Here is a 12,247-nt window from a genome sequence, read left to right as displayed (position 1 = left end):
ATATGTTCATGCTGGAAAGTGCAATCTAAAATATTTATAGCTGAGGATAATTCAGTTTTTATATTTTATTTAAATGTAGAACTCATTCTGTGATTGTTTGTTTACGTCGAATGATGAATAGATATATTACTTATATTTAATGTGCATTTTAGGATATCATATAGAACAAATGCTGGAAGGAATTAGCGGGATGCACATTAAATTCTAAAATTCACTCAATTCATGCTGTTATTTTGAGAAAATGTTTACAAACTACAATAGAAATAATTTACAGAAAAAAAATCCTCAATATGTAAATAAATAAAAATAAAACTGCTGCAACAGATCTTGTGACTGGATGACTGAACTAACTAGTCTACCAATCTCAAAATCACTGTCAAAAAATTTGTTTTGTTTAATTTGTACCATCTTGAATGTTTTGTGGTTTGGTGCAAACCAATTATCTTATAGGAAATTCAGCTGGCTGCTAAAACTTCCATTTTTATTAGTAATACTTGCAACAGATTCCCATGTAACAACATTGTTTACGGGATTGAAAAAGTGCTTCATTTGCTAAATGTTTGTGCAATATTCTATTTAGCAGCATAAGTTAAATTCACTACTTTGGATGGGAAATTTGCTAAACTGTCCCCTTGAACTGGCAATATTGGTAAAAAGGGATTTTGTGAGACAGGAATGCACCACTGAGGTTTCAAAATGCGCTTCCTCTTTTCAGTGTTCTTCACAGCATTGCTTCACTTGTCCTGTATTACCCCACATGCAACTACAATAAAGGATGTTTTAAAGAACACAGAAAGCCAAACTTTCCAAAAATTTAGACCTAACATATTGTTTGCAAAAACAAAACATGTAATACATTCAGTATGTAAATACTTGCAAACTTATTAAACTTAATTGCAATCATGCAGTTTCAATCACTGCATTTTTTTAATACAGTTGAGAGTTCAATAAGAGGTTCAGAACTTTGGAACACAGCAAAATACATAACTACTACACATTCCCATATAAATCCTGCATTTGCAATGCAAAGACCATACAATACATAAGACATGTCACTTTTTATAGCTTTGAATGGGGGAATGTGTAATGATCTATCATTTATGGCAGAAGAAAACCCCGGCTTCTAGTAAAGGAGACAATTCAGTTAAATTCAAGCTTATTATAGTGCTTTTTTTACAATAATTATTGTTCCAATCAACGGTCGTTATAGACTAATGATTCTCTCGGGGAGGGGCTCCGTCCAAACTTTGGTTTTTACTAACCTGCTCTGGGGTCAGCAAATGTGTTGTAATCTCAGTGAATACCTTACAAAAAAAAAAAAAAAATATATATATATATATATATATATATATATATATATATATATATATATATATATACACACAAAAATATATCTACATAACACTTTCTACAAAACCAACTACACTTGGAAAGAAATGTTCTCTGATTTTGTAATTTGTTTGAACAACATATTCTGAAAACGTAGCCCTATATACATTTCTGGAGATTGCAAATTATGTAGCCAGAAGTATGTATGGCTGCATTTCGTCTTTAAAATGAACACTACGGGGCGGTCTGATACTGTTCCTTACCAGTTCCTTACCGCTTACCTGCATGTGGACGGCTTTCTCGCTGTTATCAGTTTGTCTAGTTAGCTCGCCAAGTACATCTATGGACTTGAGACACAGAGAAGAGCTAACCACGATGACAGGGTTCGAGTCTGGCGAATAACGTTCCAAAAAGCAGGTAAGAAAAAAACAAATGCCAAAAAATAAAGTAAACAAGTAAATAACGATGGGAATGTGGTCAAATATGAAAACTGTCGGTTGGGTTCTGGGAAGTGGGTGGATGGGTCAGTCTGTGCTTTTGAAAACACTATTGGTTGGGTTTAGGGAAGGAGGAGGATGGGTCAGTTAATCAGTCAATTATTCAGTCAGTCTGTAACAGCGGCCTCTGGTGGACTTACGCCAGAACATTAGGCGCCAATGGCACTTGCGAGAGAAATTTGAGATTTCAAAAAGCATACATTGTGACCTCTGGTGGATTCGTGAAAACAAAAACTGCAAAAAAATTGTGGCTCCTGGGACGTTTTTGGCACTCTCCAGAAATGTATATAGCGATATGTTTTCATAATGAGTTTGGATTGTGTTTGAAACAAACATAAGGGACAGTCTGTCCCGTCTGACCTCATGAATTCCTGCCTTCACCATTCAAACACAAATGCAAACACAAACAAAGCAGTCAGTGTCGATTGTGGAGCAGATTTGCCATTAAGAATAAGTTACTTCAGAAGACTAGCATGATTGGACATGTGTATCGGCATCAGCTTGGGCAACCTGAATTTGTGTGTGTGTGTGTGTGTGTGTGTGTGTGTGTGTGTGTGTGTGTGTGTGTGTGTGTGTGTGTGTGTGTGTGTGTGTATGATTCAAACTTTTATAAACCGAAAGTCCTTAAGAGACTGTAAGGTTCCATTTTATAAATGAAATACAATTTTAAGTGATCATTAAATTTAGACTGATTCTAATTCATCTTACATATTTACCTCCATGAGGAAATAATGAGGTCAAGAAATCTATATTATCTTACGAGTCTGTTATTAAATTTTAATGTTGATTCCAACTATAAACTGTAGGCATTTCAAAGATGGCCACTGAGTGAAATGACTTGCCTTAAAGGGACTTCGATATGAATAAAGGGAAGACATTGTAACCAAAGTGCATCACTTTCAGTCAGTGTATTTATTCTTTTTTCTTTTCTCCTTGTCTTTGCTTTTTTTCTCTTTGTCCTTCTCCTCCTTTTCCTTTTCCTTCAAGGCTTTTTTCTCTTTCTTCTTCTCTTCCTTGGCCTCCTTATACTTCCACTTTGGAGGCTCCAGGTAGCCCTTATCTTTTTTGTTCTTCTTTTCTTTCTTCGGAGTTGGCTCGGAGGATTTGGTGACTTTGATCTGTGGGATGCAGCCGGAGGGGAAAATGCTATTGCGCCTTGATGCTACGCTACGAGGAATGAATGTGCGCATACCAATGGACAGCACACTGCCCCGTCTCTCAGTATCGGGACAGCAGGTCATAGACACAAACTCGGCTGAATGGAAAGATGGAGACACAGAGGAGATGGAGCTGTTTCGGTGGCACAGTGAACTCTCCTCCAGCAGTTTCTCAGAGTGCTTTTGCATCAGCTCAGCCACAGCCAGCCGCCGTTTACCCATCTGTGGAGGGCTGCTCGGGCACAGTGGTCGTGTAGCTGTAGCTATGAGTGGGCTATGCAGACTGGTGGTCATTCGCACCATGTGATCCATGACACCGTTTTCCACTGGGTCACGTGGGAAGCTGAAACCGAACCTATTCTTCAAATGATGTGTCAACTTCTGACCTGCACTCCTGTTGGCTGTTGCTTTGCTGACCAGCACCTTGAGGTTGGGCCACTCGGGAACGTAGGTATCACAGAACTGCTCCGCTGTGGGATGGAGCGCAAGGTGGCGCAGTCGTTTCAGCGTGTCAAAGCGGCCCGTCTTCAGCGCCCAGTCACGTGCACATTTACCACGATTGGAGTCTACAGCATTTACATCAGCACCTGAGACAGAATGATTTAAGAAGTTGAAAACACCAACTCATGGCAAGGTACAGTAAAATGCATGCACAATAATGTGGACAATACAAAATGATGCACAATTGTAAAAAAAAGAGTGATTGAACATATGAATTCTGGGAAACATGGTGGGATTTAGGTCCTTCCCACATAGCAAAATAGCCCAGCTCTGGCCCACACAATCAGCTTTTGCTTGTCCCACATGCCGCAGTGACTTATGGTACATGACTGGACCAAGTCTGGCTTTCAGACAAGGGCCAAACATGGACCATATCTGGGCCAAATACTACATTTTACATCTGTCCCAAGTATTGTGTACCGCTTTAAAGACAGAGGCACCTCTGCCAAACCCAGGTCATGTTTGGCCCACATGCTGTATGCCAGTGCCAGATGAATGCCTGCAGTGCTAAATTTAAGCCAAATCTGGGCCAGAATTCTTTGCTACCTGGGTTCTGTCCTAGTTACACTGTCTTGTTGTCTTAGGTTGACAGGACTTGACAGTACAAGTGTACTGGATGTGGTCTAAGTTTAAACTTAAATAGGTCAGTTGTTGTAATTACGTTGATACAACTTTATAATTTAAACGTAATGGACATGGATTAACTTTAGTGAACTTGACTCTCTCATTCACACACACAATATGGCCAATTTTGTTTATTTAATTCACTTAAACCGCATGTTTTTTGGGAAAACGAGCACCCAGAGGAAACCCACATGAGCAACCTGCAAAGTCCACAAAGAAAGGCCTATTAGCCCAGCCAGGACTCGAACCAGCAAACTTCTTGCTATGAGGCGACAGTCCTACTGAGCCACCGTGTCATAATAAAATATATATAAACAGAATTACAAAATGCATACAAATACAATTTTAAAGCGGATTTATTTCATTAAAATGTATTCATTTTAATTTGCATATATTTGTACCAAGGTATTTGATATATATTTTGATATATATATATCTCAATGGATTCAATCCAGATAAGTTAACATAACTACAAATATTAATAATAAATATGTGATAAATAATAGGCGCAATTATTTTTTTTACAGTGTACTGCTATATTACATATGGTTTTCCCCACAATTAATTATTTTTGTTTATTTCCCCACAATTAATTACTTTGTTTTTTTTTTGTTTGTTTTTTCTTTTTTTCTTCCCTTTTATTTTAAATATTTTTTCTTGTATCGCTTAAAATTGTCCATTTTCACAGACAGACACACACGCACACACAATAACAAACAAAACATATTTAAATGTTGATTGTTGGCAGTCAGTTTGTTATGTTTGGTTGTATTTATACAGTAAACGGTTTGTATAAATTGTCAAAACCCCTATCATCTCAAGAACCAAAAACAAACAAACAAACAAACAAATAAACAAATAAACAAACAAATAAATAAATAAGTAACAGAAATCATCCACTGCAAAACTGACCTTTTACTCAGCTGATTGATTCATTAATCTTATGGGTTATACTGAGGTGAAATTGACCAATGCCAGCACACCATTCTTGATTGGCTGTGATGGTCATTTGGGGATTTGGTGACGTCTTTTCCAAGAAATGTGATGAATATAAGTAATGCAAAATTCACCAAGATATCATCATGTGTGTGTAACTACTAACCGTGCATTATAAGAGCAGCCACCACATCATTCCTGCCCTGTATGGCAGCTTTAATGAGGGCAGTGAATCCTCTGTTATCTCTGATCTCTGTGTCTGCTCCAGGGAAGTAATTCATGATGTAGTTACATATGGAGACATGACCTGTGTACAAAAAAGGTTTCAGGCTTGTTTTTCACATTGCATATTGCACAATATATTAACAAATTAGATGAATTCCCTAAAGAAATTACAAATTTTGACTCAAATTGCATATAACATGAAATTTATTCTATTTATATATAAAACATTCAATTATCCTATGTAAATTAGAATTTCAGTACTATGTCCACAGAACTCAATACTAAAGTACTAATAGCAATAAATAGCTGAAACAACTGACCAGCTTGAGCGGCGATCATAAGGGCGGTGTTGCCGTCATTGTCTTGGTGGTTAATGTTCAAATGTGGGCACCCATGCAGCTCATACACTATTTGAAGAAAGCCTTTATATGCAGCCACCATCAGTCCATTCTACATAAATAAGTCCAAGAGACACATATCATTTATATTGAAGTGCATAATGTTTCATATCAGAAAGTAACTTTTTCTTAATCATACAAACTATATGATAATAACAAAGACCAGACATAACCTGCAGGCTTTTTTTTGCTATTTCTGCTAAAAATTTTGTAAAAATTAAAAATTAAAAAAAAACCAGCGAAATGATTTTGGAATTGTAACTAAAAACTTAAAACATTTATTAACAATATTTTCTTTAAAAATTAATACTTTTCCCATGCAAATCAATCAGAATCAATTATTTGGTAAACAAAACAAGTTTATCACTTAATATATCTACTAAAAGACTTTTTGCATATTAGTCAATATTACTGTAATATCAAAATATTCATTTTTCTTTGGCTTAAAGTTCTTTATTTATCAGCGGGTCACCACTGCAGAATGAACCACTAGCTATTCTAACACGTTTTAAGTAACGGATGGCTTTCCAACGTCAACCCTTTAATGGAAAACATCCATTCACTCACATTCATACAAACTCATACACTATGGCCAATTTAGTTCATCTAATTCACTTGAAGCACATGTCTTTGAACTGCTGGGGAAATGTGAGCGTTTAGAGGAAATCCACTCAAACAATGGTAAACGTAAAAATTCCAAACAGAAATGTCAACTGACTCAGACGGCACTCGATCCAGTGCCCTTCTTGCTGTGAGGCTAACCACTGAGTCACAGTGCCGCCCATTTACACTCATTTATATAAGTAAATAAATAGACTCAGTGATAGACAAAAAATGTGAAGAAATCTGCAAGCGCAGATTCCATTTAGGCCTACTAATAACTCTGCAAAAATTATAAAATACTTATAAATTAAAATGCTGTAACACAAATTGATTGGTTTATAGTGTTAAACCCGGTATTATCTTTTTTTTTTTTTAAATACAATGTTTTCAAAATACTGCCCATTTGCACAGATGACAACAACTAAAAACACATAGTTGGCCAAATCACTTTGTAAAGAAATACTATGAGCCTGCATGCATGAAGTTTACCAGTGTCGACCATTGTTGTTTTGGTAATAAAGAACTCATGCATCTCTACATACTAAATGTAATACAAATGCACACAACCTCAGTTGTTGCTCTCAAAACATTAAAGGTTTCATAGATTACACAGGTTTGTGTTAAGGCCCATTTTAAATGTATTCCACTGTACATGTACCGTATGTTTATTGATTTTACATATTAAAGGCCATGGAAAAATCCTCCAAATGTCATTATAATAGAACAAAAAAGATTTCAAGATTTAAGATAAGTCTTTTGTGTCTCCAGAATGTGTCTGTAAAGTTTCAGCTCAAAACACCCATTAGATTATTTATTATACCTTTCAGAACATTTGAATTTTCTGCTCTGATTACTATGTAGCTGTTTTTGTTGCCTCTGCCTTTAATGCTAGTTCTCCCTACCCACCGTTCCCACGTGCCTGTCAGAGTGTGCCTCAATCTCCGCCTCAGCTGCATCAGATAAACAGCACAGTGACAGACATGAAGGAAGCAGATTTAAGAACTTTACCATTGATTGTTTGCTGTATTCATTGTGGAGTTAATTCAAGTCTTTCTGCAATGATGAGTAACACACAATGTCGTTTCAAAGTTCACACACACACACACACACACAGTGCAAATGTGACAGAATACACGTTAATATCCACTGCTGTATGGATATCCGTTATGTTAACGTACAAATAAACCTGTGGCTAATGTACTAACATGCTGCTGTGATGATAAAGACAGTAAAATCGCTGTAATTCACTACGAACATGCACTGTTTTAAATACGTTTTAAACTTGTAAAACTTATTCTTGATCACATTTGATGATGATTGATGATCACAGAGAGCTGAACAGATCTTTTAATCCCAGTTGCTTTGTGCATATCCTGTCTTGTTGATATGACTATTTATTTTACTATGAAGACACGTTAACACGTCACGTTGCGATCGACCTCAAAATAGGAGGGATTTGGACTCTTGGATATTTTGACGTCAGGATGTTAAAAAAAAAGAGACCTATAATCTTTATATCACTCCAATATGATTGTGGACAAACTATACCTGCACACAGTCCTGTCCAAACAGCTTACAAAAGATGATTTTTATCATAGGTGCCCATCACACACCCCAGTCGTGCTGTAGGTCTGTGCCATCTTACAAATAACATTACATTTGAATTTTGCATTCTACATTTTTACATAAAGAGTACATTTGAAAGTACTATGTATTATATTTATCACTTGTTTTTCCTGCTTTATGATTGGCCAGTCAGTCTTGTGCTTTCAATTACTAATCAGCAGCATCTTACCCATCCATTAATGTCAACTTCCATGACCTCATCACAGGTCACACCACGTTCCAAAATCCTCTTCAGCGCTTCTGGGTCATTCTGGACACAAGCCTCATACAGTGTGTTGGCAGTTCCCTTTTTCCCATCCTCTAGTTCATACTCAGGGAGCACGGAATCTTCAGACAGCAAACTTCCAGAGTCTGTGTCTTCATCCAAAAGTGAGATTTCATCTCCATCTGGGCATGACCCCAGGTGGGGGTCCTCAAAGCCAGAGCTCTGAACTGCTGCCATCCCTTAACAGATCAATCTTGTCTACAGCATCTTTGCTGGCATCTGAGGAAAGTGTCTCAACATGGTTGCAGCAGGTCAGAAACCCGAGGTGAAGGAATGCACTCCAAGTGTTTATGACCCCTGTTTAGAAGTAAACAGACCAACAGAAATAAACCTCAAGACTCTGATCAAGCAATTGAAGATTTAAGAAAAATACACTGGTACCAATTGAAACTATAACTGTTCAAGGACACAAACGTTTCTGATGCAAGACAATTGGGAGTTTTAATAGCTCCGGATTTGGCCTGGGAGAGCTGTGCTTTAATTGTCAGTGCTAAATCTGGCCTGATCAGGCTTAAAATACACAGAGACCTGTAAACAGGCTTACATGCTGTATACTCTAAAAACATGTTACCTCAGTGAACTGTCTTATAAATAGACACATAAATTCTTACAACAATTTACAATTGTGAATTCATTCATTATAGTTAAAAAGAATTGTACTTCTAAAACAGCAATAAATAAAAGAATTCTCATGTGCATTGAACCTAACAAAATACTAACGATCCTAGGATACTAACTGACCTCAGTAAATCTAAAAAATAAATACACCTCTTCAATAAACTAATAATATAATCAGATGCTCTCAAAAGCTACAGTCTGTCACAAAGATGTCGAATAAATACATAAATATAGAGAGTAACTCACCTATGTCCACATTTCAGAAGAAGAGTGTATCCTGGTATCAACTTTTACAGCGCTATTATCAGAAAATTCAGATCAGCTTCCAGAAAACACAGCCATCAGCATCACGTCTACCTAGTGTGTGTGTAGTATGTGATCATAGATGGGCGTATGCATGCTCTGTCAGTACACCTCAGGTCATTAGACCGACTAATGCCTTTCAGGATCAGAAAGGATCCAATGTAGACATTCGCTGCATAATCACCTTTCACATACAGACACACTCACTCTTACAATGGTCTTTGATGCTTTCTGTAAGTGTCACACTGACAATTAAACACAAACCACACAATTCAACAACCTCAGAATGCTTACTAGGATTTAAGTTTTAAAATGTTTTGTGTATTTAGTGATCTCAACAATATTTCAAATACAGTGGGTTGTGTTTGGTTGTGTTTTTGTATTGAATTTGATGTATAGCTTGTTATGCCAGAGGGATTTAAGGATTATATCATGTGTGGAGAGGTTAATTAGTCTATATTTGATTTCACGACAGCGTGACGTACTTTGCTAACAAAAAAATATCCTTACATGATCAGGTTAAATGTTTATTTTGTAGTTAACACTATTTTATGTGTCCTCTTCGGACATTTAAAATGAGGCAATGTATCTCCATAAAGCTGTCCCATAGAAATGTATTTGACTACTGGGGCACAAATAAATACTGATAATCTTTACATTACTATCATCATCATCAGTTAAACAACCTATAATAAATATGTTGCAAAGCTCAATATAAAGCACAAGGTTGTGCAGAAAATCACATAAAATGGCAAAAAAGTCTATTATCATGAATGCTTCACAAAACATTATCTAAATTAAGTATGTTAATCCTCCTGTATTACACCACCCCTTAAGGAAATGAGTGATCATTGTTATACAAGCACACAAATACACGTCTCACACACACACACTGGTCCTACTTTATATTAAGTGGCCTTAATTTACTTTACTTTGCATTAAAACAACAAGTATAATGTACATACTGTATATACTGTGTATACTGTACATAACAAGAACAATGCAATGGGCCCTGTAAAATATAAATTGGGTCAATAGTGTAATTACAAAAGTAGTTACAGACATTAATTGCAGATTTATATACATGTAGATATTTAAAAATATACAGGTGAAGACTGAAGTCCCCCCGAATTATTCGCCCCCCTGTTTATTTTTTCCCCAATTTCTGTTTAACGGAGACAAGAATAATAGTTTTAATAACTAATATCTGATAGTTTATTTATTTTATCTTTGCCATGATGAGAGAAAATAATATTTTACGAGATATTTTTCAAGATACTGGTATTCAGCTTAAAGTGATATTTAAAGGTTTAACTAGGTTAATTAGGTTAACTAGGCAGGTTAAGGTAATTAGGTAAGTTATTGTATAACAGTTGTTTGTTCTGTAGACTATCTAAAAAATCGCTTAAAGAGGCTAATAATTTTGACCTTAAAATATTTTTAAAATAATGTAAAACTGCTTTTATTCTAGCTGAAATAAAACAAATAAGACTTTCTCCAGAAGAAAAATATTATTAGACAAACTGTGAAAATGTCCTTGCTCTGCTAAACATCATTTGGAAAATATTTAAAGCAGAAAAAAAATTTAAACGGGGGCTAATAATTCTGTACAGACATAATAAGTTCATTGTACCAAATAATTAATTTAAGCGTATATGAAAAAGTGGGACCACTTGTTTAAACTGAATGAGGTGGATTATGTTATGAAGTACCTGATCAGTTATAGTAAGATCATTCTTAAGAAACAAAATTTAACAGATACAGCTGACATGCCTGAGAATTTTATCACATACTGTAAAAATAAAACTTTTTTATTTGATAATGCTGAACTTATGCGCTGAAACTCTGTTACATTTATTTTTTATGTTAATGTTATTAATGTTATTTCTAAGCTTCACATTAATGTTTTGCTCTTTTATATTTTTAGTAAGCAACTATTTACTATGGTTATTAAATAGTTTTCCCTGTGGAGGCAGGGAAAATACTGTATCTAGAATAGCCTCAAACAGGCACCTTTCGCCCCAACCCCTATAACCCACACAAGCATGTATGTTGTCTTTATATAATGTTGAAGACCTCCAATTGACTTTTTTTATCCATATTTAAATTGATTAGACTAAGCCTTAGGAAAATGCCAGATCCTTTCCCTTTGGGACTTGTGCTAAAAAAGGTTTAATTTAAATTCTTTATTTATGTCTGAAATTGGAGCCAAAAGCTAAACCTTTTTGCTTATTTCTGTCTCTCTCTCTCTCTCTCTCTCTCTCTCTCTCTCTCTCTCTCTCTCTCTCTCTCTCTCTCTCTCTCTTTTTTTTCTCTCTCTCTCTCTCTCTCTCTCTCTCTAGTAAACATGGTAAAAAGTAGTAAAAAAAAAGATACAAATAAAAATTATATAAACAAAAAGAAATAAAAATAATATATCTTATTATTCAATATATCGTAGTATTTTTATTATTATTGTTATTGTTATTATTATTTTTATTATTATTATTATTATTCATTCATTCATTTTCTTGTCGGCTTAGTCCCTTTATTAATCTGGGGTAGCCACAATGGAATGAACCGCCAACTTATCCAGCAAGTTTTTACGCAGCGGATGCCCTTCCAGCCGCAACCCATCTCTGGGAAACATCCACACACACGTTCACACACACACACTCATACACTACGGACAATTTAGCCTATCCAATTCACCTGTACCACATACATGTCTTTGGACTGTGGGGGAAACCGGAGCAAACTCGCGCGAAGGCAGGAAAAGCATGCAAACTCCACACAGAAACGCCAACTGAGCCGAGGTTCGAACCAGCGACCCAGCGACCTTCTTGCTGTGAGGCAACAGCACTACCTACTGCGCCACTGCCTCGCCTTATTATTATTATTATTATTATTATTATTATTATTATTATTATTATTATTATTATTATTATTATTATTATCTATCAATTCAATTCAATTCAAAATTGCTTTGTTGACATGACTGTAACTTATACAAAATTGCCAAAGCTTGAAATATGTAAATATATATATATATATATATATATATATATATATATATATATATATATATATATATATATATATATATATATATATATATATATATATATATATATATATATATATAATAACAATAAAATATCAAAATCAATAGAAACAAAATATAAC

General features: G+C 35.3%; 1 protein-coding gene across 1 annotated transcript; it reads right to left on the bottom strand.

Moving 5' to 3' along the window:
* Positions 1-2,577: 2,577 nt before the first annotated feature.
* Positions 2,578-9,147, bottom strand: ankrd33ab (ankyrin repeat domain 33Ab). The gene is made up of 5 exons (XM_692913.11): positions 9,026-9,147; positions 8,066-8,458; positions 5,590-5,719; positions 5,211-5,351; positions 2,578-3,570 (listed from the first exon to the last, which is right to left on the bottom strand). The coding sequence occupies exons 2-5, from the start codon at positions 8,336-8,338 to the stop codon at positions 2,726-2,728; spliced, it is 1,389 nt and encodes a 462-aa protein (XP_698005.6). The 5' UTR covers positions 8,339-8,458; positions 9,026-9,147; the 3' UTR covers positions 2,578-2,725.
* Positions 9,148-12,247: the final 3,100 nt, after the last annotated feature.

The sequence above is a fragment of the Danio rerio genome, chromosome 6 (assembly GCF_049306965.1).
Source record: "Danio rerio strain Tuebingen ecotype United States chromosome 6, GRCz12tu, whole genome shotgun sequence".
NCBI lineage: Eukaryota > Metazoa > Chordata > Actinopteri > Cypriniformes > Danionidae > Danio > Danio rerio.
The sequence above is the reverse complement of the archived record's forward strand: the minus strand, read 5'-3'. Positions and strand labels throughout refer to the sequence as shown.